The sequence below is a fragment of the Sorex fumeus genome, unplaced genomic scaffold (genome assembly GCF_029834395.1).
Source record: "Sorex fumeus unplaced genomic scaffold, SorFum_2.1 ptg000098l, whole genome shotgun sequence".
NCBI lineage: Eukaryota > Metazoa > Chordata > Mammalia > Eulipotyphla > Soricidae > Sorex > Sorex fumeus.
In genome coordinates this window covers 26072978-26099772 of record NW_026606155.1, presented here as the reverse complement: position 1 = coordinate 26099772, position 26795 = coordinate 26072978, and the positions used below count along the sequence as shown (strand labels likewise).

At 56.4% G+C, this 26795-nt stretch overlaps 1 protein-coding gene across 1 annotated transcript; it reads left to right on the top strand.

Annotated features, from left to right (window-relative positions):
* The first annotated feature begins 482 nt into the window (after positions 1 to 482).
* Positions 483 to 25988, top strand: PLEKHD1 (pleckstrin homology and coiled-coil domain containing D1). Its single transcript, XM_056134114.1, has 13 exons — positions 483 to 1100; positions 11507 to 11600; positions 11859 to 11948; positions 12102 to 12178; positions 12907 to 12998; positions 13725 to 13777; positions 20504 to 20598; positions 21856 to 21949; positions 23493 to 23674; positions 24205 to 24337; positions 24560 to 24704; positions 25209 to 25358; positions 25771 to 25988. Exons 1-13 carry the CDS (start codon positions 952 to 954, stop codon positions 25938 to 25940), a joined length of 1524 nt encoding a protein of 507 aa, XP_055990089.1. The 5' UTR covers positions 483 to 951; the 3' UTR covers positions 25941 to 25988.
* The last annotated feature ends 807 nt before the right edge of the window (positions 25989 to 26795 follow it).

The window sequence follows — 26795 nt, the reverse complement described above, 5'->3', positions numbered from 1 at the left end:
GTTTGCAAAGGGGTTCCCATAGGGGCTCTTACACCTGCCACCGAGGGGGAGCCGGGCGCCCCTTCCAACCACCGCAGAGCGAGCCCGAGCCGGGGCGGGACACTGCGGCGGCGGGCAGTCGCGGGGTGCCCGGTCCCGGCCTGGAGCGCTGCGGACGCGAGCCCGGTGGCCCGGAGCCGCGCGGAGACCCGCGCTGGCCAGCCGAGCCAGGGCGCGCGAGCCAGACGCGCCGATCAATCACGGGCGGAAACTGCGCCTGCCAGGCCGGGCCGGGCCAGGCGCGGGTGCCAAAGGCCCACGCAGACAGCCAAGTTCTGGGAAGAGAAACCTGATCCGGGAGGTGGCCGCAGCGCGATGCGAAAAAATCCCCGCCCTGGACGGGTGAGGGTCACTTACCCGAGTCCTACCTGGCCCGACAAGGTGCAGGCACCACCTCCTACGTGGTGGGCAGTGTGGGGAGGGGGCCAGGTCACGCAGTCACGCAGTCACGGGAGGGCCGCGTGGGGGCTCCCAGCCGGACGGCTGTCACCAAACCCTCTCACCGACCCCAAGGACTGGACTTGGCCGCGGGGGACAGCTGGCGGCGTCCCGGGGGTGGGGGGAGCGCGGCTGCCGCAGCCGCCCAGCCGGCCCCCGCTGCCCGCGCCCCGCGGGGACCTTCTGGCCGCCCCGAGCGCGGGCCTGCGGCCGCTCTGATTGGCGCGCGCCGCGGGCCCGGCGCGCTCACCTGCCCCTCGCAGCCAATCGGGGCCCCCGAAATCGGGGCTGTCGCGGGCGGAGGGGGCCAGGGCGGGGGCGAGGCCGCTGGCGGGAGGAGTGACCGCCCGGCCCGCCGGCAGCCCCAGCGCCCGGCTCCGCGTCTCCGCCCCGACGGCTCCCCCTCCTCCCCCCACAACGAGACGCCCCCCGCCCCGGGAGCCCCGCGCCCCAGCGCAGCCCCGCCGAAGAAGGATGTTCACGTCCAAGTCCAACTCGGTGTCTCCCTCGCCGTCGCTGGAGCAGGCGGACCCCGACGCCCTGGACATCAGCACCAAAGTGCAGCTTTACGGGGTGCTGTGGAAGCGGCCCTTCGGGAGGTCGTCGGCCAAGTGGTCCCGGCGGTGAGTGTGCGCCTAAGCCTCGTCGTGAACCTCAGCTTTCCTCTGTGACCTTGGCCTGGACCCATCCCTCCCTCCCCCCACGGGCACAGGCTGGGGACCTCTGTCCAGTGGCTGATGGAGGCGGGAGGGGCCCAGCAGCCTGGGGAGGGCGGGGTGAATGCTCTTAGCGGGCTGAGGGCTGTAGAGAAGTAGCCCAGGGAGGACCCTACCAGGGCTAAGCTGAGCCAGACTCTGTCTGAGAGAAGGGGGAACACCCGCTTATCTCCCAGGACCCCTCTACTAATGCCACCTACTCCAGGAGCACCCACGCGCACACCCACACACAAACACACAAACACACGCAGCCCAGAGTGCTGAGCGCCTTGGGCCCTGGGTCCTTCTGAAAGGTGTGAGCTGCAGAGAAGCTTGGAAAGATCTGTACTGATTGGCCTCCGGCGAAGAGAAACCCTCCAACTGTCCCTTGAAATAATGTATTTTTAAAATCTGGGCCAAAAACTCCCGTACAATGGCCTTTTCTCCTGAAGGCAGAGAGTTCAGATTAGGGGAGCCAAGCTGAGACGGAGATGGGGCAAGGCTGGGATGGAGTTGGGCATTCACCATCCTGGCTGAGGCGTGTGATGGGCGGTGTGGAGGGGGGCGTAAGGATGTATGGAGGGGGGCGGGGGGCAGTCCCAGGCTGGCTTCTTCAGCTAAGTCTTTCAGCTGAAGACTTAGCTGAAGTCAGAGGGACTCCCCAGATCGAGCCCACTTACAAAGGAGAATGGACCCGATGGGAGGAAAGGGCTGCCCACAGCCTTGCCCTGGTGGGGAGCTCAGGCATCTGCTGGTAGGTGAGGAGGGGTGGTACCCTCAAACCCGTCTCACCTCTGAGAGACTCGTCTGGAACAGTCTGTAGAACTCGGACCCTGATCCAGAGTCTTGGAGGGGGACCCTGCAAGAGTGTGAAGAGGTCCCCTTCCTGCCTCAGGGAGCATTTTCCCTGAACCAGGACCCTGTGTTCCGGGAGGCACCAGCACTGATGCTCTATTTTGATGACTAATGGGACACATCTCCCGGAGCCAGGAGGGATGGAGCCGGCGCTGCCTCCTGTGCTCCTGCAGCGGAGTCCCTGACAGGATCCTCGAACCCAAACCCAGCTGCCCTCTGGGCCCCCAAGGGGTGCTGGCAAGGATCTTTCGAGGGTCTCCCAGGGCTGTGTCTGTGTGGTTTGTCGTGCTGGGGGCAGTTCTGTCTCTACGAGGGGATGGGAAAGCTGCCTGTGGATTCAAGACCATGAGTGAAATGTCCCTCAACTCCCCTGCAATGCTCAGGGCACTGTCCTCTGGCTGGCTGCTGGCCTTGACTGGAGTCTGGCTCTGGGCAGGCTTTTTTTTAAATTTAATTAAATTTAATTTTTTTGCATTTCGGTAACCCCAGCAATGCTCAGGGGTTACTCCTGACTCTGCACTCAGGAATTACTCCTGGCAGTGCATAGGGAACCATATGGGATGCTGGGAATTGAACCCTGGTCAGTCATATGCAAAGCAAATGCCGCTATACTATTGCTCCGGCACCAGGCTTTTTTTTTTTTTTTAATGGGTTATGACTCTGATTATAGCCCCAGCCCAGGCCAGGAACCTGTGCTCCCCAGGACATATCTTCTAGGGGCTCTAGGTGGTAGGGTCTTGTCTCCTGCACTCATGGGGGTAGGGGCAAAGGCCAGGAAGCTAAAAGCACAGTGTGAAGCTAAGGGAGGCTTGGACTGCCTTGAGCACCCCCGCTCCACCCCCCAACCCCCCAAATTTCCAACAGTAACCCCCACAGCCACACAAAGAAACCATCCCATTTGAGTCAGTACTCGTGAGTACTCCTTCAGGTCAAGCCCCCAGCCCCCTCCAAAAAAGACTGCCACCCCTATTTCCTTCCTTTATGAGAATTGGAGGGGTGGGGCAAGCGATAGTACAGAGGTGGTCTTCCACATAGTTGACCCAAGTTTGATCCCCAGCACCACATATGATCCCCTGAGCCCCACCAGGAGTAAGCCTTGAACACTGCCAAGTGTGGCCACAAAACTAAATCCAAACACACACAAAAATCAAATCCAAAGAATTCTAGGGGTTTTGCCTTTGCTGGGCAGAGGGCTTAGAGGGCTGAGCACCAGCTTTGCATGCTGGAGCCCCGGGTTCCATCCCCAGCACCACAGCATCTCCCGTCACCTCTAGAGTGATGCTAGAGCACTGCGCTGGGTGTAACCCCCAGGTACCACCAAGTGTGGCCCCCAAATAAGAACTCTGGAGACATGCCACAGGGCAAGAACCCTAATTCTGGAACAGCTAATATTACAGCCAGTTCAGTTAATATTCATGATTCTGAGAACACACACACACACACACACACACACACACACACACACACACACGGTGAACCATGGATCGATGGCAGAGCCTACCCGAGATGTAGGATGTCGGGGGAGGCAGGATGCTCAGCCTCCTCACTTCCCAGCAGGGCCCCCTGGGCCCGGTTCCCCATTTATGAGTTGGAGCCTCTGGACCTCGGCTCATTAGTGGCCACAGGAAGGCTTGGGGAGGGGGCCGCTGGGCGAGCCACCACAGAGCCGGGCCATTAGAGCGATCGATGCCTGGGCAGGCGCCGCATGGGAGGGGGCCTGCCCAGACTCAGGCTGCTGTAGAGCCAGTGGGCAGGACAGAAGCACTGCAGTGGCCAGCGGAATTCTAGAAAACCTCCTTTTGCTCAGCACCTGTCCCAGGGCTTGTGCCTCCAGCCCGGCTGCCTCTGTGGCCCTGTCCTTCCCGGAGCAGGGAGATGTCCTTGAGTTGCCCCGACTCTGCTTTCTCGCCAGCAAAACTTAGAGAAATAAGAGAATGGGAAAGGGGGTGAGAGGGCCACGAGGGGGTCTGTGGGTTCCCGGCTGTCCTCTGAGACAGGTGCGAGGGCCGTCAGCTCTGCTCTGCACTGCCCTCTGCAGGGCTCATGTGGAAGACCATCTCCATGGTCCGGCCCCTCCCACATCCCCCAGCTTCCCGAGGGATGCCAGACCTACTCCCTCCTGGGCCTCTACTTCTCCATCCCTCATTCCTACAACTTAATCTATCAACTGTCCACTCTTGGAGACCCCGCCTCAGCGTGCTAACACTGTCCACCAAGGGCAGGACGGCCACATCCACGTCCCAGGTCAGGGTCCACACAGGGTGAAAGGAGGTCTGGGCAGGTGGTAGCACAAGCACATGAAGTTTGGGCAAAAGCTTTTAAAATTTAAAATTTTCCTTTTTCTTCCTTCGTTCCTTTCTTCTTTCATTCGTTCCTTCCTTCCTTCCTTCCTTTCTTTCTTTCTGTTTTCCTTTCTTTTGGCCATACCCAGCCAGTGCTCAGGGGTTATTCTCTGGCTCTGCATTCAAGAATTACTCCTGGTGGTTCTCGAGACCATATGGGATGCCAGGGATCAAACGCAGGCTGCCCATGTAGCCAGGCAAGTGCCCTTCCCGCTGTACTATCGCTCCAGTCCCAAGGAGAATGTCTTCTGCGGGATGTGTGTCTGGAGGGGTCGCCTTCGTCTCAGCACCACTTCCTAGAGGTGACCCTGTGATGCCGAGCTGTTCCAAAGCACTGGTGGGCACCCGAGGCTCCAGCCAGACTCAGTCTCACACTAATGCCTGGGGTTCGGTCCTTCTTCCTGACCCCAGCGTAGTGCCCACGGCTGGTCCAGCAAGATGTACCGGCATCAAAGCCTGGCTGCCTGTTCACCCACACAGCTGGCCCAATCAGCTGAACTTGTAGTGGCAGCTTGAGGAAAGGAGGGACCTTCCAGTTCCTCAACCAGGTGGCACGGCAAGGCCCCACCCCCTCACTGTATCTCACCCCACGTCCCTTCTTTGAGGGGTTGCACTTAGTTTCTGGGTCACACAGCCATAAGCGAAACAGATTTCTTCAGTCAACTTTTACTGAGGTGAGTGGTGACTCACCTGGAACAGGGGCAAAGGCCACACACCCACGCCCTGCTCTCAGGGGCTGTCCCAGGTTTTGTTTGGGGAGGGGGCAGTGTCTCTGATGCGTGGACAGACCCTAAGTCCAATACTTGTGAGTGACTGAGGATTTGGATATGGTCTAGCAATCTCTCTCTCTCTCTCTCTCTCTCTCTCTCTCTCCTCCTTCTCTCCTTCTCTCTCTCTCTTCCGCTCTCTCTCCCCCTCCTTCCCTCTCTTTCTTTCTTCCCTCTCCCTCCCTCCCTTCCTCCCTATCCCTCTTTCCCTCTCTCCCTCTCTCCCTCTCCTTCTCCCCTCTCCCCCATCTCTCTCTCTCCTCGAGCAGCTGAAGTTCATGTGGAAAGGGACCCTCAAGGCTGAGAGACAGGAACTCTGAGTTCTGTCCCAGCTCAGCTAGTAAACAGCTATGTGGCTCTCACTACCCAGCAGTGTCTCATCTACAACGGGGTGAATTGTGTGTGGGGGGGGCACACCAGCATGCAGAGGGCCAGATGGTGCCAGAGATTGAACTTGGGGCCTCACATGTGCTCTAGCACAAGTGCAATCTCCCTTAAACCTTAAATCGGCCTCGATTCCACCACAAAGGGGCAGGTGGCATTGTGAGGCCCCAGCCCCCACAGTCTCTGCACCATTAGCAGATTCATTACCATGCTCCTCTGTACTGTATGGTTTGAAGACTTCTGCCCACCCTGTTCTTTTGGGCCATACCTGGCGGTGCTCAGGGTTGCTCCTGAGGGTGCTGGGGATCAGGCCCAGGCCTCCTGCTTGCCACACCCCATGTTCAGCCCCTTGACTTCTCTTTCTGGCTCAGTCCACATTTCTCAAAACTCCCTTGGACTTAGCTGTTCGTGGGTCCACTCTAACTTTCACCACTCATTGCCTAGCAGGCAGGATTCTTTGCTAACCCTCCTCTCGGGCCAAGGGTCAAACAAGCAGCAGGGGTCAGGGTGACACTTCCCCACCTGGACAGCCAGAATGGACAAGGGGACACCAAGAGGGCTGTCCTGTCTGTCAGCCGTTGGTCCCTTCTAGAAAGGACACATCTTAGCAGTTGTCCTCCGCAGTCCTGGGGTTCACCTGGCTGCACCCACACAGCCTTCTCAGGCTCAGAGGCACTGCTCAGTCCTGAGTGCTTGTGCCTGAGCTCCCCTTCCTGTGTGTTGTGGCTTGCGGGTCACCCCCCTGTCCATGGGGCTCCTGCTACCGTCTTAAGTAGGAGAGAGCTTCGGCTCATGCTCTCTGGCTGCACCCCAAGGGCCTCTGGAACCTGCACCGAGTTTTCTGTGGATCCCAGGAAGGTCCGTTCGCTTCTCCCGGCTCCCAGGCTCCCTTGCCCCCCTCGGTGGTCCTTGCTGCCCCGCCAGCCTTGGAGCTGGGCTCGCTGGTCCCTCCCTGCACCTTCCCCACCTCTCCCAGACTCTCCTTTCTCACCAGCTGTGGGGAATCTGGGAGACTGTGGAGAAGGGCAGGTTCAACAAGGCATTTCTGTCCCGAGGAGCAAACACCTTCAGATGGGGCGTCCACACCTTCAGATGGTGCTTGGGGGACCAGAGGGGGTGCTGGGAATTGAACCGGGGTGTGCTGCAAGCAAGGCAAGAGCCCCTGCGCTAGCCTCTCTGGCCCCAGAAGTGCTCTTTTCAAGAGAGCGTATCACCTGTCCTTCTCCCATGGTCATTGCTGTGATGACAGAGGCTGTCCCTGGGGAGATGGCACACGTGGCCGCGGCTCCCTGGGGTACACAGGCGTGAGCTGTGGAGTCTGAGCACGGCGGTTTCAGTGCGTGTGGCTTGCGGGGGCTGTCTGTCATCCTGCACACACGATTTCGCTGCCGTACTCGCGGGCATTGTACAGCTTGTTCAGGCGCTCGTGTGGCCTGGCCGTGATGCTCTGCAGATCCCACGCTGGGTGGCAGTGCCGCTGAGCTGGCAGCTGGTGGGTGCATGGTGGGAGGTGCTGGGGATTGAACTCACAGCCTCACACTCGCAAGGCAGGTGCTTTTGGCATTATGATATCCATGCCACCACACACACACACACACACACACACACACACACACACTCCTATTTTCTTTGGGAAGGGCGCCATCCCCAGCTATGCTCAGGGCTTACTCCTGGCTCTGCACTCAGGGACTACTCCTGGCAGGGTTTAGGGGACCATATGGGGTGCAGAGGACTGAACCCCAGTTGGCTATGTGCAAGGAAAACTCCCTCCCCACTGTATTATCGCTCCAGCCCCCCAAATACTATTTTTCAAGGCCAGGGAGAGGAAGCTGCCAGCCCAGCTAAGCAGGGAAGCTCAGAGCATAGGGGAAGACTGGGACAAACGTCACCCAAGTCTGAAACTGGTCCTGGACAGAAGAGAGAACTTCGGGCAGGAGGCAAGGCCAGAGGCAGGAAAGGGCCTGGTGTCTGGGGGGGACGGAGACGGGACAGCTGGGCTGGAGCCAAGGGCTCCTGCTGGAGGGAGCATGAACGGGAGAGATCGGAGGAGGCAGCAAAGACATGGAAGAAGAAGGAATAGAAGTCACACAGGCAAACATCATCGGGGAATTCACCACGCCACACAATATTCGGGGGCAAGGACTAGGGTAGGCTTCCAATCAGTGTCGGGCCTGGGGGTCATTCCTACTGAGACTTAACCTAGTGGTGTGGGTCTGATGCTCTGGGGGCCATGCAGTCCTCCTCCTCCTCCTCCTCCTCTTCCTGCTCCTATTCCTCCTGCTCCTATTCCTCCTCCTCCTCCTCCTCCTCCTCCTCCTGCTCCTATTCCTCCTCCTCCTCCTCCTCCTCCTCCTCCTCCTCCTCCCCCCCACAGCCGTCCTTCTGCCTCCCTCACTCTCACTGCCTCCTCTGGAGGGCAAGTGGAGGAGGAGTGTGAGGCTTGAGAACACCTGCTGTTCTCTGGGCAAATACCCCACACTAAGTAAGCGCTCAAATCAACCTTAGCTGTCTCAGTTTCTTGCCCAATAATAGGGCCTGACTCCCTCTACAGCCAGTGCCGTGTCTCTGTCCTTCCAGAATCAATGCCATTTCCTACCCCAGGGCCTTTGCATAGGCAGCCCTTCTGTCTGGACCCTTTTCTCCCTCCTCAGAAATCAACTAATCAGACAGCCCCTGTTTGTGTGTGGTGCCTGGATGGAATCCAGACTTCATGGTATACATGCAAGGCACATCCCTGGACCCTGACCAGTCTCTACCAGATCTCTGTTTATTTGCATCTCCTATCCTGGTCTCTCCTCCTCCTGCCCCTTCCCTGCCTCCCTCCCTTCCCCCACCCCCTGCTTAATTTCCTTCCAAGGCATTTCCCTGAGCTCACAGGGCCTCCCCACACCACACCCCCTGAGATGAGCCCCACAGCTCTATCCGGGCACCGAGAGCAGTCTGGCAGAGAAGAGCTCAGCATTTACTGCTGAATCAATACACGAATCCTCCTAGCAGCCCCCAGAGACAAATATTTGCACTCCCATTTTAGAGGGGGACTTGGAAAAGGTGGTGCTTCAAAACTGGGAGCTGTCTCGAGCCAGGACTGTGTGGCTCCAGGTCTCTCCCTGCCCACCTCTCTCTTTCTCTCTCTCTTCCCCTGCCTGCCAGTGACCACCCCCCCCCAGTCCCAGGTACTCTGCTTTTGAGGGGGCAGGGAGGGGCTCAAGGAGTAGCGGGAGATAAGAGGGGATTGTCAGTGTTCCCGGGCTGGAAGTGTGAGCTCGGGTGGAGCCTGGCTGGGTCCTGCTGGGGCCCCTTCTTCCTGGGGAGCTGAGGGCCACCTGCCCTCTGTGGCTGCCCAGGGTGGTGGGGAGAGGGGGAGGGGCGAGAGGGAGCATGTCTGCTTCTGCATAGCCTGGAGTCCTTGTGTATGATGAGGGTTCTGTTCTCGTGACCTCATTTACCTTCCTTAGCTCCTAAAGGCCGTCCTCAGACGCAGGCACACCTGGTAGGCAACGCTGCAGCCTGGGGACTGGGGGATGCAGCTTTGTCTCACACTGGCCGCGAGGAGGGGGTGCTCACCTTCACACCCTATGGTCCTAGGTACCTTGGCACAGTGGCAGTCACACCCCACAGGCTCCCCACTGGAGGCCTTGCTCCCCATTGTACATAAAAATGGACTGATTTCGGGTGAGTGTATATGCCAAGGCCTCCAGCTGGGACATGAAGGGCCCATCTCACCCCAAAGCCTGTGCTCTTGACTACTCAGCTTGAACAAGGCCGGGAGGTAGGGAAGTAGGGACAGCGACATGTGGCACAGGTGGTAGAGCACGTGCTTCACATGTGTGAGACCCTGAGTTCAATTCCTGGCATAGTATGGCCCCCCCGAGTATCCTTATAGAGGGTGGAACGATAGCACAGTGGGTAGGGCCTATGCCTTGCACATGGTCGACCCAGGTTCAATCCCTGGCATCCCATATGGTCCACCAAGTACCGCCAGGAGTAATTCCTGAGTGCAGAACCAGGAATAACCCCTGGGCATTGCCAAGTATGACCCAAAAAGACAAAAAAAAAAAACTCTTATAAAAAAGAAAGAGAGGGGCGAAGAGATAGCAGAGGCTAAGGCACATGTCTTGCATTTGGTAGTTCCGCATTCCATTCCCCAGCCCCCCAGATGGTCTCCTGAGCCCCACCAGGAGTGATCCCTGAGTGCAGAGCCAGGAGAAAGTCCTGAGCAATGCTGGGTGTGGTTCAAAAACCATAAAAGGAGAAGAGAAAAGGAAAAGAAACAGGCAGGAAACATCTCCCTTGGCCCATGGACCTGGAGGGGTGTGGCTCACCCTCCAGCCCAAACTCCTAGCACCGTCCACCGTGGGACAGGCTCCGCACACATAGGGAGTGCAGGGCACGGAGGCCAAGTGTGCCCCCCATCAGTGAGAGCAGGGAGTTCCCGCAGAGGAGGGGAGGTGGGGCCAGAGCGCTAGCACAGCGGGTAAGGCGTTTGCCTTGCACGAGAATGACCCAGGTTTGATCCGCAGTATCCTGTATGGCCTCCCCAAGCACCGCCAAGAGTGATTCCTGAGTGCAGAGCCAGGAGTAACCCCTGAGCACAACTGGGTATGACCCAAAAGAAAAACAATAATAAAATACTTAAAAAAAAAAAAAAGGAGGGAGAAGGCAGACAGGCCCAGAGTGTGCCCACAGTGGCCTTTGTGTGCTTCTCCTCGGGTCAGGGCCCTGCTGACAGCCTGCTGCCCCTCCAGGCCCCTCACATGGGTGACTGGATGATCTCTGGGACCTGAGAACCACCCCCCCCGCACCCTTGGCCACAGAGCTCTGAGAGGGCCACTCAGCTGGCCCCATGCCCACAGCCCCAGTGCCAGGCTGGCCCCTCAGCAGAGGCCTCGGGAGGAAGGGGTCTCTGCGACCAGTGTCTCTGCTTCCCTGGGGGAGCTGGTGTTGCTCCCAGCCAGCTCTGGCCGCTCCCCAGGGGAGTCCCACGGGCACCAAGAACATCTTCTCTTTCCTGGCAGCCTGAGTCCCAGGCCCCAGAGGATGGGGAGACTCTTAATGCGAGGGTCACCGCAGGCTGCGGTTCAGTTCCCTAGATCAGAACCGTGCTCCGTTCCACAGTCAGCCTGCAGGGCATCTCAAGAGTGCGTCTGTTTGCTCTCCTCTCTCTCCTGGGGAGGATTGGAAGGGGTGGGAAGGCAGAACCTAGGGGGCTAAAGAAATTGAAGGGGAAGGACCCCAGGTCCTCCTATGCTGGGAGTGGGGAGGTGGGCATCAAGGCCAGAGCTGAGCTCAACAGGGTTGGCTGCTAGCAGTGGACAGGCCCACTGAGCCCATGATCTGGATGTTGACTGTGAGTGGGTCAGGATGGTCCGAGCAGGGTCCTCGAGATGAGTGCAGGCATTTGTGGAATATAAAGTAACATAATAGGAGACTAACACCGAAGGACTATAGAGATCAAGGCCAGGAGGATTGCACTGTGGCTTGGAAACTGGCCTCATGAGTTGGGGGAGAAGGCAGCTTGGATAGAGAAGGGACCAGTAAGTCTTTGATGGTTGGAGGTATCGCTCGGGATGGGAGATGTGTGCTGAAAGTAGACTAAGGACCAAACATGATGGCCTCTTAGTACCTGTATTGCAAAGCATAACACCCAAAAGATGAGACAGTGAGAGAGACAGAGAGAGAGAGAGAGAGAGAGAGAGAGAGAGAGAGAGAGAAAATGTGTCTGCCACAGAGGCAGGGGGTGGGCAGGGGTGGGGTGACGGGAGGGACACTGGGAACATTGGTGGTGAAGAATAGGCACTGGTGGAGGGGTGGGTGCTCAATCATTGTATGACTGAAATATAATCATGAAAGTCTGTAAGTCTGTAATTGCATCTCACAGTGATTCATTAAAAAAAAAGAAAGACAAGTGCAGGGCACACTTGGGCGCTCTAGGCCCGAGACCTCACCCCTTCTCTCTTGGTCGCCCCACCCCCATCCCTGGCTACAGGTTTTTCATCATCAAAGAGAGCTTTCTGCTCTACTACTCTGAGAGCGAAAAGAAGAGCTTTGAAACCAATAAGTACTTCAATATTCACCCCAAGGTGAGTGAGGCCATCCTGAGGGGATGTCTTGGGAGAGGAGGGGACAGCCTTGTTTGGCCAAACAGCATGTGTAGAACAAGACCCCCTGGAACACTTGGTGACGTCCTATGCCCCTGACCCTGGGGCTGCACCCCACGACCTCCACAATCTCCTTGGCCCTCTCTCTGCACTCCGGGCCTTTGCTTGTCTCTGCCTGCTGCTCTGAGCAGGCCCTGAGTGACCAGCATGGGGGGTTTGCCTGTCCTGGTTCTTCCTCAGGGTGTCATCCCTCTGGGGGGCTGCCTGGTGGAGGCCAAAGAAGAACCCAGCATGCCGTACGCGATGAAAATCTCCCACCAGGACTTCCACGTGAGTGATGCGCTCCCCGGGGCTGGCCACGACTTCCCTGCACACCCACTCCAGTGGCCAGATCTGAGGGGCATCAGTGCAGCGGGCTGGGGGTGGTGGGTGGTGGGTGAAGGGGCATGTCCTCCGCTCAGGTCCTGGTTGTCCTCCCGGCAGGGCAACGTGCTGCTGGCCGCCGAGTCAGAGTTTGAGCAGACCCAGTGGCTGGAGATGCTGCAGGAGTCAGGAAAAGTGTAAGTGCTTGAAGCCTGAGGGGCCAGAGTGGGTTGGCGAGTGGGCAGGTTCTGCCTGGAGGGACTCCCTTCGGGCATTGAGAGTCCAGAGAGCTTGGATTGTCTGCAGTTACAGGCCTCACACCTGACCAACTCCCTACACACACACACACACACACACACACACACACACATATGCGCGCACACACACACACACACACACACACACACAGTATCACGTCATTAGTGTTAGGTGTTAGGTCACCTCTTAACACCCCTTCCCTTAAAGAACTACAGCTGGGACCAGAGCGAGCGAGTGCTCAGCACCGGCTGACGCACAGCCCACCCCAGACATTTGCAATGTGACGGCCTGGGCCAGCTCCTGCCCATGCAAAGAGGCCGAGCTGTGAGTTCAGCCAAGCACGCAGGGGGTGTTCTTGCACCTGGCCCAGGGAGCTGGCTGGAAGCAATTTCATCTCGGCTTCTGAGGAATGTGGGCCTCGCCACTTGCTGCCTCCACCAGCCACCAGGCCCAGGAACTGAGACATGCGGGGTCACCAACCAGGGGGCACGGGGGCAGGTGGGAGGGGGGTGGAGGGATGGGGGTTGGAGTGTGAGCTGGGATTCAGGAAGAGCAGTGATGGGAAGTGGGAGGAGGCACAAATACCAAACACGACCTCTTTCTCCCTCCCTCCCTGTCTGAACGCTTCCTTGTCTCTTCCTCGGGTCCATCTGCCCTCCCGCCCCAGGACCTGGAAGAACGCCCAGCTCGGAGAAGCCATGATCAAAAGCTTGGAGGCCCAGGGGCTGCAGCTGGCCAAGGAGAAGCAGGAATATTTAGGTTGGCTGGATGGGTGGACGGAAGCAAGGCACCGGGGGGGTGTGGGAGCTAACGGAGGACCTGCACGCTCAGCCGGCTCCATCCTTCGCTGTGGAGAGTGTGTCTCAGGCTGGCCCAGCCTTTCTAACCTCAGCGTCTTGATCCTCGATGTGGAGATAGCGCTGTGCTTTGAGCAGAGAGGGAGCTGGGGAGGTGCTGGCAAACACGGTGCCAGCAGGTACTTGGGCCTCATACGAGCAGTTCCCATTCAGAAGTCCCCCCCAGTCCCCAACCTGCACTGCTTTGAGCTACCCCCCAGTCCCACCTGAAACCTGTCCCAGGCAACATGAGTGTTCGAGGTCGTGGGCTCCATCCCTGGCACCCCATGCCCTCACCACCAACTGTGGCTAGGATGAAAAGATAAACAACCTGGCCATAGGATCTACTGGGGGCCCCCTCCTGTCTTTCCTTCTCCTGCTACAGACATCCCCTCTTTTCCAGGACCCTGCTTTTCCCCCCATATCTTAGCCAGAGGCTTGGCCCAGGGGGTAACAGCACCCCTGAGGGTGCAGAGACACCCCTGAGCTTCTGAGGATGACACCGCCATTACCCTTCTGAACATGCAAATCAGGCACAGTGATAGGAGTAGAGAGTGGCCACTTCTGGCTACTGGGCAGGGCAGGGCCATCCTTTACCTTGGGAGATGTGAGAAGCTCTGATGGTATATGTGTGTGCTTGCTTTGGCAGACAAGCTGATGGAAGAGACAGAGGAACTCTGCCTTCAGAGGGAGCAGAGAGAGGTAGGCGCACCCCGAGGCCATCAGGTGCACCCCGAGGCCGGGAGAGATGTTACCCAGAAAGTGCCCAGCACAGAGTATGTGCTGAACAGGTCACGTGTGGGTTGGTATGAGTGATAGGCCTATTGTGCCCTTGAACTGCCCGAGACAGGAAGCTGCAGAGTGGTGAGGCTGTGGGGAAGGGCCCGAGTCTGTCTGTCCATCTGCTTTTGACCAGCTCTATTTGCTCACCCTCTCCCAGGTAAGTTGCAGAGCTGGGCCAGCAGCCTGGACTCAGCACCTGCCTCTCCCATTCACTCCGCTAACTCCTCTCCACCAGTCACCCCCTCCCTGGGCTGGCAAGCAGCTGCAAGTTGCCCTGAATGAAACCATAACTGTCCCCTGAGCTGCCCTAGCACTGGGCTCACGCTGGGTGCTTGGTAAATGTTTGTGGACGACTTACTGAGTGAGCTTTGGCTGGGCGTTTTCCCCAACAATGCTCACATGGCACCAGCACACACAATTCCAAGACAGTTCCAAGCTCAGCCAGGCCAGCTGTGCTCATGGGAACTTGCAGGGCCAGAGATTAAACTAGGGACCTCACCTATGCCAGGCATGTGCTCACCCCTTTGAGTCATAGCCCCAGGCCACTCACTGAATGAACATTTTGGACCCTTATAATTGTACATGTTATCTGCTTTGCACCCAGGGGGATCATCCGCTTCCAAAATGTGGCCAGATTTGCCTTGCCCCTTGAGCCTCAGTGTCATTGTATCAATGATTAAGATGAAAGAACACGAACAAGCGATAGTACAGGGGCTAAAGCACTTGCCTTGCACAACTTGACTGACCCTGGTTCGATCCCCATCCCTGCATATGATCCCCCTGAGCCCTGCCAGGACTGATCTTTGAGCACAGAACCAGGAGTAAGTTCTGAGCACAGCCAGGTGTGGCCCCCAAACCCAAACCAAACCACACAGACAAAAATCATTAAGAGGAAAATCATCTTAATTGTCCCCATAACCGCTGGTGACCCCAAGAGAAGGGGGTTGGGTTTTGTCACTGGTTCTCGGAGTGGGGAGCCAAGTTTGGCAGAGCACTGCCCCGAGGAGGTGACAAGCAAGAGGGGGATATGGTGGTCGCAGACAGCAAACCCCCAGTGTGTGGAGGACAGGGAGTAGGGCACTTCCCTCGACACGGGTGCCGGTGGGTGCCTTGTCTCCAGGCTCGCACCCGAGTCCCGCGCCTGACCCTGCTTTCTCCTCCCCGTGCCGGACCTTGCAGAGTGAGGCTCCTCCTGGTAGCTGGCAATTAGAGTCAGGTACTCCCCGCCACCAGGGGATGGGAGGGAGGGAGCCACGCGGGCACTGATGGAGAGAGAAAGACAGACTTACCCATCAGAGAGGCGAAATCTGGGGCAGCTTCGAGCCGGAGGAAAATTTAGACGCTCGATCTAGGTCTTTAGCCCCGAAATGAGGACACTGGAAACGTTACTGCACGGGCCTCCTGCGAAGCCTCCCTTCTCTACAGCACGGTCTGCCGGTGGGAGAGGCTTGGTCTGGGGGCACAGAATGGGAGAGCGCCTCCCGGGAACCCAGCTGTGCCCACAGCAGGGGGGGGCAGCTGTGGGCAGGCAGGAGGGAGGCGCCCAGATCTGCATTGCTATGCCCGCTGTGGGCATTCAATCTGTCCAGAGTTTTCCTTTCTTCTTTTTCTTCCTTTGTTTTTGTTTGTGGAGTAACACCTAGTGATGCTTAAGGGCTACTCTTTACCCTGTGATAAGGGATCACTTCCAGTTGTACATAGCGGGAGCCATATGTAGTACCAGGGATCAAACTGGGGTTGGTCACGTGCAGTGCAAGTGCCTTAATCCTGTACTCTCTCTCCAGAACAGTATCCCTCCTTCCCTTTCTCCCTTTCTCCCTCTTCTCTTCGTCCCCCTCCCTTCCTGCCTCCTTCCCTCCCTCCCTCCTCTCTTCCTTCCTTCCTTCCTTCCTTCCTTCCTTCCTTCCTTCCTTCCTTCCCTCTCTCCCTCTCTCACTCTCTTTCTTTCTTTCTTTCTTTCTCTCTCTCTTTCTCTCTCCCTCCCTCCCTTTCTTCTTCCTCCCTCCCTCTCTTCTTCCTTCCTTCCTTCCTTCCTTCCTTCCTTCCTTCCTTCCTTCCTTCCTTTCCTCTCTCCCTCTCTCACTCTCTTTCTTTCTTTCTTTCTTTCTCTCTCTCTCTTTCTCTCTCCCTCCCTCCCTTTCTTCTTCCTCCCTCCCTCTCTTCTTCCTTCCTTCCTTCCTTCCTTCCTTCCTTCCCTCCTTTCTTCCCTTCCTCTCTCCCTCCTTCCACTCGCCTTCCTTCCTTCCTTCCTTCCTTCCTTCCTTCCTTCCTTCCTTCCTTCCTTCCTTCCTTCCCTCTCTCTTTCTCTCTCATTTTAGAGCCACTCCCAAATGTTCTCAGGGCTCAGAGACCACTCCTGGCGGGGCTCAGGGAACTGTATGGGATGCCAGGGATTGAACCCAGGTCAGCTACGTGCAAGGGAAGTACCCTACCCACTGTGCTATTGCTCCGGACCTGTTACACATGCTTTAAATAATACAGGTTTCCATCAAATATTTCATTCCTGGCCAGCTTTTTTGTGGGGAGGTGAGGACTGGGGAAAGGCATCTGAGTGCATTTATTTCCCAAGAGGGAACGCTGAGAAGGGGGAGGCTACACGACAGTTGCCACCGTGGCCGATCCCCAGAACTGGGGGCTCCGATCTGGCAGTTTCTCTCAAAGGTGATGGTGTGGGTCAGAATGCACAGACGTAGGAGGTGGCTGGGAAGGTGAGGTCAGTACTGGGGGCCTTTGTTGGCTTCTTGGCCTGTGTATTTGGCACCTATACTCTCACACCACAGTTGCAATAAAGAGGGACATTGTCTACCATGAGATCAGAGGCAGAGGGAGATCAGGAGGGACACATGTGCTGTCCTGTGAGTAAAGCTGGTGGAAGCACTTCGGAGTATGTTTCTGCCTCTCCGGTTTATCTAGCCAGGGCATGATTCTTCCATTGAGTCTGCCTTAACTTCCTGCCCGGGAGGTTGGGGGTGACGCTGGTGGCCTCCAGTTTTTCTGTATAACATCATTCTTTGTACAAATCCCATTAAGCTCTTGGGGATTCACTAATTCCGGGTAAGGGATAAGGGGTACTTGGAAAGTATGAGGCACTGGTTCTTTGCTGGCTGCTTTTTCTTTATCTGTGTGTATGTGTTGTTGTTGCTGTTGTTGTTGTTGTTGTTGTTCATTAACATGGTACATTTTGAATTTTTCCATATAATTAAACATTTCCATATAATTAAACACAGTGGGCTTTAATGGCCATGAACAGACTAATCATATGAGATGCTTCATTGAACAGATTTTCTGGTTTTTGTTTTTGTTATTTTTAATATTTAGGCTGGTTTCACTTTTATAAATTATGCATTAATACATGAACTTTGGTCTTCTTTTCAATTTAATTTTCCTCTTCGGGGGGGCAATGATTTCTCAGGGCTTACTCCTGGTTCTGTGCTCAGGGATCACTCCTGGTGATGCCCAAGAGACCATGTGTGGTTCTGGGGATGGAACTCGAGTCATCTCCATGGAAGGCAATCATCTCAACCTCTAGACTATCCCTCTGGACCCCTCTTCTCCATTTTCAATTACAAAAATATATTCTTTTTTTTCTTTTTGGGTCACACCCGGCTTTGCACAGGGGTTACTCCTGGCTCATGCACTCAGAAATTACTCCTGGCGGTGCTTAGGGGACCACATGGGATGCTGGGAATCGAACCCGGGTCGACCACGTGCAAGGCAAATGCCCTACCCGCTGTGCTATTGCTCCAGCCCCCTAAAAATATATTCTTATGCACATTTCCCTTAGTAGTAAGGAGAATATTTTTAAGTTGGCATGTTGGAGAAAGGAGTTGTCTAGAGAGGAGAATTCAAGGGTATGTGTGTGTGTATGTGTGTGTGTGTGTGTGTGTGTGTGTGTAGGGAGGTGGGGAGTGACCTGCCAATGTTACCTGCTCTAAAGGAGCCAAAAGCTTGAGGTCTGAGACAGCCAGGTGTTTTGTGATTTGTTTAGGTCAAATCCAGGGAGTACACGGCTTAGAACTTACTCAGGACCCCTCAGCAGCCCTGGCACAGCAGGCAGTGGCCAGCAGAAAGAACCTAAGTCCAGTCTTGCAAATCCGAGCCCCAGAGGTGTTTATCATCATTAGCCATATCATGTGTCAGCAGGTGAGACTGTAGTGAGATCATAACTTTCATTCAATAAAGAATGCCAGACTGGGGAGATGGTTCAGCAGGAACCCTGGGAGAGGCTGGAGTGATAGTACAGTGGATAGGGCACTTGCCTTGCATGCAACCCACCTGGGTTTAATCCCCAGCACCCCAGTATGGTTTCCTGAGCACCACCAGGAGTAACTCCTGGGTTAGAGCCAGGAGTAACCCAGAGCATTCCCAAGTGTGGTCCAAAATCAAAACAAACAACAGCAAACAGGATCCCCAGGCTTGATCCTGACACTGCAGAGTCTCCTGAGAATCACTGAGAGTGACTCCATACACACCTCAGAAAGCATCAAGTTGGAAGCAGCCCCTGAGCACTCCGGGGGTGGTTCGAAAAACAAGGAAAAGTTGGGGAGGCCTATAAGAACAAGCATTATTGTGACCTTGCAAGTGGTGCTCAGGTGGCCCATGGCCACTCCTGCTGAGTCTTTGCCAACCAGGCTGGCAGTTGACCTGTTGTGGCCCTGCAGTGCTGGGGACCCCCAGGGCTACTCCTAGCAGTGCTCAGGGGCCATGTGGTTAGGGGAGCAAGCTGGGGTTCAGTACACAAATCCCTGTCACCCCTAGCCTATCTGCCCAGCCCCTTCCTTCCTTCCTTCCTTCCTTCCTTCCTTCCTTTCTTTCCTTCTTTCTTTCTTTCTGTTTTGCTCTTTGGGTCACACCTGGCGATGCACAGGGATTACTCCTGACTCTGCACTCAGGAATTACTCCTGGCAGTGCTTCGGGGACCATATGGGATGCTGGGAATTGCACCCAGGCAGCCATATGAAAGGCAAACACCCTACCTGCTGTGCTATCACTCAAGACCCCCCTTAATTTTTAACTGTGTATATTATTTGTTTACATGGCTATTTCCATCCAATAACACAGAAAGGAGGGCTGGAGAGATATTACCATGGCTAAGGCACTTACCTTGCACACGGCTGACCCAGGCTTCATCCCCAGCACCCCATATGGTTTTCCAAGCACCACCAGGGAAGTGACCTCTGAGCACGGAGCCAGCAATAAGCCCTGGGCACAGCTGGGTGTTGTCCCAAAACAACAACAACAACAAAGAAACAGATAACACAGAAACCCCAAAGATTTTAGTGGTTTTTCACAGCCAAGGGTCAGTTTCTCCCTCAGCTACATGGATTTTGGGAGCTAGGCTGACAGAGCCTAAGTGTTCACAGTGGCCCTGGTCACCCACGGGTCAGGGGAAGGGCAGGAAGGGACAGACCATGCTGTGCTATGTCTCTTAGGGACCTCCTCCGGGAAGGGACAGGATTTTGCTCCTGTTCCATTGGCCTCAGTGAGCCCCTTGGCCATGTGCCAAGGGGCATGAGGACAGCCATGAGCAGCCCTTGGGAGACCATTAGTGGGCCACACTGAAGTGCTCTCATGATTGGGAGGGGAAGAAAGAGCAACTGGGGGAAGAAGTTTAAGGGTGGTAGTTGGGGGGGGGGGAGGGCGTTGAAATCAGTTGAAGCTTCAGTCGATCGGTCTTCTCTGTCCCTCCTCAATCACACTGGGCACCTTTCTCACAACAGTCACTTCCTCACTTCCTGGCTGGGTTTCAACATACTGGAGCACAGAGCCCTGGGTGAAAACCGAGAATGTCATTGATTTGAGAAAGGAAGTGCATCTAGAAATAATATACCCACACCATGCTAAATGGGCCGCAGGGGTGGGGGCAGAGTTATTGCAAAGCTCCAGCCAAGATACATTTGGCCCCAGTACCAGCTGCCATTGACCTCAGAAGACAAGAGCTCCGCAGGGCACACATTTGTGCTTGTCCCTTCCTGAGGGGAAGGGACTAGCTAGACCTGTGAGGTCTGCCCTGGGCTTTCTGGCTCTCGTGTTCCCTGGGGTTCAAGCAGTAGGGCAGCTGCAGTGATCTCTGAGAACTGTTTCCCAGAAACCCAGGGAAATAGGAGACACTAGTCTCTGACGTGGGCCTAGGAATGGCTTTTATTTGCCACTTCTAATAAGTGTCACTTCAGAGATATTGAATGGAAATATACAAGCACCTCATTTTCTTTCAGGACTTGAAGTCTGTCCAACAGGCCTTAGGAAGCAAGTGACATTCCCCACCGAGTACCCAGCTAGAATTACCATCATCCCAGTTGCATGCAAGAAATAGTGTTGGGGCTGGAGCGGGTAGGGCATTTGCCTTGAACGCAACCAACCTGGGTTTGATTCCCAGCATCCTATATGGTCCTCCGTGCACTGTCAGGAATAATTCCTGAGTGCATGAGCCAGGAGTAACCCCTATGCAATGCTGGGTGTGACCCAAAAAGAAAAAAAGAAGAAATAGTTTTGGGATCATTGTTACCTTGACCCAATTTCTAAACCAGCTTATGGCCTAGAGGTGCTAAATCCCAGAGGGGCCCCCTGGAGTAAGAATGGGGGGGTTTGCCTTCCAGGGCCCATTGCTGCCCCCTGACTTGTCACTTCCTCTCTGATTCTCTTTAGGAGCTTGAACGCCTTAACCAGGTGCTGGAGGCTGAGAAGCAGCAGTTTGAGGAGGTGGTACAGGAGCTGAGAATGGAACAGGAGCAGATCAAGAGGTGATGTGGGGACCCTGAGAAGCACGGGAGGAAGGCGTACCCCACTTAGGGCAGGTAGAACCTACATTCCTGATCAGGCCCAAGACGCATCCACACATACCACTGGATGATGCTTCCCAATGCCCAGCCGGGGATTTGGCCCAGAAGGAACTATTGACACCACCTAAATGGGTCCCTTCTGTCCACGGAGCATGGGGAGATACATATAGCCATCCAACCCATCCACCCCCAAGTCACCAATCCCTCATGCCATCACCAAACATCCCTTCTCCAGGGCCAGAGAAGACCAGGCCAGACTGGAGCTGCTGTTAGTCAAGACCCCCCGTGCTTTCCGTCTTTCCAGCTCCAGCACAGCTCTTTTACATTCTGGCTAAGAAAATCCCTTGGGGTCTTTAGTCCCTGTATGACTTGCAAATGCAGTTTCACATTATAGTCATCTAAAAGATCTAGAAATCTGTATTTTTAGAAAGATGATCTGATGTAACCTATCTAGGAATTGGAGATTCCTGCTTCGAAGGGGGCTTTGAGGAGTGGCGTTTGTCATCACTGATACCCCAAGAAGGTTTTGCTCACAAACAACCATATTCTTCATCTAAGTGACAGTTATTTGACATATATTTGAGGGAAATGAGAAGCTCAGAAATTGTCTCCAGCTATAGAATCAAGCAGCTGCTCACTCAGTCCTGGCCCACAAGAGCCTCTCCTCAAGGATTTTACTGCTAACCCTGGGACCGTCAACCCTGTCATCTGGGCTAGTGGGAGAGTGGGCTCCCCTGAGCTGCAGGAATTAAGATCCGTGAGTGATTCATGTGGACTTGAGCAGAGGTTAGATGGAGTTGGGTCATGGAGGAGAGTGGGATTTGGGCATTTGGGCAGGAGAAGGAAGGTCCTTCAAACAGGATGGTGAAAGCAGGCCCCTAGCTTAGCAAGAGGAGAGCAAGGAAGGCCCCAGCCGTATTCCACTGTCAGAGTACGTGTGGGTTTTAGCAAGGGCTGTTCAGAAAAGACGGGGTGAGACTGGACCTGTTTTGTTTCTTCCACATTTCTCTGCCTATGAGGTGCCCCTGAGTTCATCCCCAGCACGCAGATGCAGGTGTAGCTGGCTTGAATGACCGGTGGCATGTGGCTGGGGTCTCTATGCAGCCTGTCAGGACTGCTATGCACAGTAGACCTGGCCTTCCCCCAGAACAGAAAGTTTGTCTTCGGACATAGGGGCTGGGCAGGGGCACGCTCTGTACCAGTGCTCTGTTCCCACAGGGAGCTCGAACTGACTGCCAGATGCCTCAAGGGTGTGGAGCAAGAGAAGAAGGAGCTGAGGCACCTCACAGAGTCCTTGCAGCAGACACTGGAGGTGAGGGGGCCGCTTCGGGGCAGGCACAGGACCTGAAGGGGCAGAGGCCTCAAGAGTCTCTGCTCTGTGGACGCTTGGCACTTCCAGCTGGGACACGAGGCCCAAAGCTCTCAGGCTCATCCTTACTGTGACAGAGACCTCAGGAAACCCACCTTCCTCGGTGCTGTGTTTTTCTAGGCAGATCAATTGGGGTGGGCCCTGGTGGCTCCCACCTCTTCCTTCTTAAGTCTCACTCTCTTGGCCGCTCAAGGTGAAACTGAGCTTGGGGGCAAATCAGCTGCCAGGCCCATCTGACACTATGGAAACTGTGTGCGTAAGGGAGGGGAGAGGGTGCACCATGCAGACCTCTTAGTAAGATGACCTGCAGGTCCCAGCCTCAGCCTCTCCTCGCTCCTGCATCCAGTGCAGACACCCAGATCCCGACACAAGACAAGCTCCTGGGAAGCCGAGCTCTTTCCCAGCACACAACTCAGGCTACACTGTTGCTTCTACATGCCCCCTCCCACTTTGCTCTGTCTGAGAGCACCCCTGTCTCCCCAATCCAGGCTCTCTGGCTCTGTTGGCTCTGAGAGCTGGTCTCCTGCAGCGCTTTGTACACTGTGATTTCACTTTGAGTTCGTGATTGCCAAACTGTGAACTTCACTAGACTGAGTCTTCCGTTGTCTCCAACCCCACACCCAGAGTGAGCCTGGCTGGTCCTGCGGGAGGTGTTGCAGTCACCCAAAGCAGCAGGGCCTTGCGGGCTGGAGCGCGCCTGCGCCCTCTGCCGACTGGAGCTTGGCCTGCAGTGCACGGGAATCTAGTCCACAGCTTGGAGGTGCTGTTTAGGGAGTCCCTGCTCCAGGGTGTCAGGGTGTGTGTGTGTGTGTGTGTGTGTGTGTGTCTGTCTGTCTGTCTGTCTGACTGACTGTGTTTGCTCTGGGTCTGGTTTCTGTTGAGTGTTTTTCACAAGAACGTAATACAAGCCCCTCAGCCCCAGAGGGATGGGGACCCTCGGAAGCCACGGTGTTCCTGGGCCTTGGGTTCATTATAGGTGTTGTTTCCCCTTGAAGCTGCCCTAAGCTCCTCACATCTCTCATTCTATGAAGAGTGCGCTCCCCTCACTGTGAAATCTTGGCTGGCCCTTTGCCTCACGGAGTTGTGTATGTGTTGGGGCAGGCTGGGTGGGGGGAGGCTGTCCAGCAGCAGTTTTCAATATTTTTTCCACCTATGGACTGGTTTGGTCCACAGACTGTTGGATAGGTTCTCAAACTTACTTCACCCCACCCATTCCAGGATTCAGCATTCCTGGGGAATCTACCTTCTCTAAGGGGCCAGATAGAAAGCCCCAATTGAAATCCTTCAATTGCGCCCAAGGTTACGACAGTCATTCCAGAACCCTGCAGCGGCAGGGAGGGGTCGGTATCAATATCCCATTTTGGGAAACCCTGTGAGAGACTCGGAGGACTCAGTGAGGACATCACTTCCTGGAACTGATGGACAGAAGAGCGCTGCCGGCCTGACACCTTCTCCTGACACACTCTCCTTCCCTCCCCCATGCCAGGAACTCTCCATCGAAAAGAAGAAAACTCTGGAAATGCTGGAGGAGGAGACCGAAAACCAGCTGCAGACACCAGCCGATCAGAGTGAGCAGCCCCCTCCCAGCGAGGGTCTCCACAGCAACCTCAGGCAGATCGAGGAGAAGATGCAGCAACTGCTGGAGGAGAAGCTGCTGGCAGAGAAGCGGTAGGGACATGGGACCCCTGAGCTCACAGGGGTGTGGGGCCTGCCGACCATCCTTGAGCTAACTCGTGTCCTCTGATTCCATGTGGCACTGACCGGAAGTTGCAAGGGTGGCTCACTTTGCTCCCTGGGACTCAGGTTCCACACACAGCAAGTGGGAAGAGAACTTGTATTACCCAGAGCTGACCTGAAAATGATGAGAACCATCCTGGGTCCGTACAACAGAGCTTGGCTGAGGCTGGGCAGGTCCTAGGCACCTCCATTTACAGCTGAGAAAACAGAGCCTTAGAGGAGTCGAGCACTTCCTCTAGGACACAGAAACAACAAGCCCTGAACCCAGAACCCCAGCCTCCAGCTGACTCCAGCCCTGCAGCTGGTCGCAGGCCTCCTCAGCCCCACTATCTCCGGAAGCCACTGGGGTTCCATGAGCCTGGGCCTTAGGGTGCCTCCAGTCAGGTCCCTGCTGGGGGCCGCATTCCACTGGAAAGCCCCTTTTGGCAAGCTATAGCTGAGCCGAGGCCTCCTCCGGGCAGGATGAAGGAGAATGAGGAGCGCTCGCGGGCCCTGGAGGAGGAGCGGGAATTCTACTCCAGCCAGTCCCAGGCGCTGCAGAACTCGCTGCAGGAGCTGACGGCAGAGAAGCAGCAGGCCGAGCGCGAGCTCAAGGTGCGGGAACAGCACTAGGGGCCTTGGGGGAGGGTGCGGAGGCCCAGGCCTGGCCCTTGAGTCAAGGGCAGGAGATGGCAGATCGAAGGCCATGACTTGCAGTCAAGTCCAGAGGCAAGGGAGGCCCCCAGAGTGGGGCAGGTGAGGGAAGGATTTCGGTGGGGGAGGGGGTCTGGCCTTTGTTCCGGAGCACCCCCACTTCTCTCTTCCCTCTCCCCTCAGGCAGAGGTGAAGGTCCGCATGGACCTGGAGAGGCGACTAAGGGAGGCAGAGGGGGCCCTGCGGAGCCTGGAACAAGGACTCAACTCCAAGGTGCGGAACAAGGAGAAGGAGGAGAGGATGCGGGCAGACGTGAGCCACCTGAAAAGTAAGCCCTGCGTGAGGCCCAAGAGATAGGACGGGGTTAAGATACACAGGACCCAGCTTCCATCCCTAGCATCCTATATGGTCCCCCAAGCACCAGGAGTAAGCCCTGAACGCAGAGCCAGGAGCAAGGCTTGAGTACTGCTGGGTATGGCCCAGAAACAAACAATAAAAGCCCTGCCCTCCTGTGTCCAAATGCCCAGCTGTGGAGCTGAGCCCCAACCCAGGGAACCCCAAATAGTACCTAGTACCTTTGTAGGATGCACTGAGTGGTCCCAGAGACTGATGGGACATCTTCCACAGGCTCCTGGGAGAACTTCCTTTAGACTATTGGATCTAGGCTGTGACAGGGGCCAAGGGAGCTTAGACTGTCCTGGGCCCCTTCATCAGCGCGTTCTGTCACCCTATTGCTGGAGCCACCTACTTCCTATTCAGTGCCTAGCGCTGTGGGGAGGGCAGGGTGGGCGGGCATGAAGGAGAGCCCACAGCCCTGCACACGCGGCCACAGGGTTCTTCGAGGAGTGCATCCGGAACGCGGAGCTGGAGGCCAAGATGCCGGTCATCATGAAGAACTCCGTGTACATCCACAAGGCAGCCACCCGCCGCATCAAGAGCTGCCGCTTCCACCGGCGCCGCTCCAGCACCTCCTGGAATGACAGTGAGTGTAGCTGTGGGCTTCCTCCAGGGGTGAGGCTGGGGATGGAGGTCCCAGGCTGGAAGACAGCTGATGATGTCCCGGGCATGGACACAGCTGGCCCAGCTCTGCAGCCTGACTGTGCTACCTGAAATCTGTTGAGTACCTAGAGGCCTGAGGATGGCAGAGGCTGGAAATGGGGAGGAGCCTGGTAAGATGGGCGGGACCCAAGAACGTGGTTTGATGCCCAATGGGTGTAATTTGAGAACTGGTGGGCGTGGTTTGAATCCAGCGGGCGGGGCTTGGGTGAGTGGGTGGGCCTTGGGGGCAGATTGACTGGTGGGCGGGGTTTTGTGGTTGGTGGGCGGGGTTTGGATTGGTGAGCAGGGTTTGGAGCCTGGTGGATGAAACCCTCAAGGTGCTGCTGCCTCCACAGTGAAGCCCTCGCCATCCCTCCTGACCTCCCAGCTGGAAGCCAACAACGTGGAGGAGCTGAAGGAGGTGGCCAAGCGGCTGAGCCGCGACCAGCGCTTCCGGGAGTCCATTTACCACATCATGAACACCCAGCCCGGAGCTCCCGCAGCCCTTCCCCGAGGGGGAAAGTGATCCACCTCCTGGCACCCCTCCATATCTTGACTCAGTGGGGCTGCAGGGGATGGCGGTACAGGTCTGGGTTCCCCTGAATGTTCTCTGCTCACCTTCCGGGCCTGAGCTCCACCGGAAGGCCAGCCTCACCCTCAGAGGACAGGGGCACACGCCTGCCGTCACCCCACCCCAGCCCTTCCCTCTGATCCTCACCCACGCAGGCCCGAGTCCCACTCGGTGTTGTCTGGTTGCCACGGTGAGGTGAGGAGGGGCCGGTTGAAGAGTTGAGGAATGGGGTGATCATGGCCACTGCCCTCTCTTGGGGCCTCTGCACCTCTCTGTGATGCTGTGGCCTGTCTGTACTCCCCACCTTGACTCGGGCCTTCCCCCGCCATCCTGGGGAACCCTATCTTTGCTTCTGAGAGTCATAGGTATTTATCTGAAGATGCATTGTGGGGAGGAGAGAGACCCTGGCAAAGCAGCTTCCGGGTCCAACAGCTGGCAGAAAGCCACTGCCAGGGGTCGCTCCTCAGCACAGAATCAGGAGCACAGAGCCAGGAGCAGCCCCTGGGCACTTGACACTCCCTACCCACCCTAATCTCCCCACTCCCCAGCCCCCAACCTGGCACCACCACTCACTCAACTTCCTCAGGTGAACCTACGCCTTGCAGCCTCAGCACTGTACAGAATGAAGTGACCCCCTCCCCAAGTCTCACTACCCCCTGTAGCTAGCACAGGGTGGGGGCCGGGAGTTGGGGCCAGCAGCCGTGCTGAGGGCCCCACTAGCAACTAGCTTGGTCTGTGGAGGGCAGGGTGACCACTGCCTCTGCTCTGATGGACCTGGCTGGACTCTGGGATTAGATGGCTCCCAGGGGC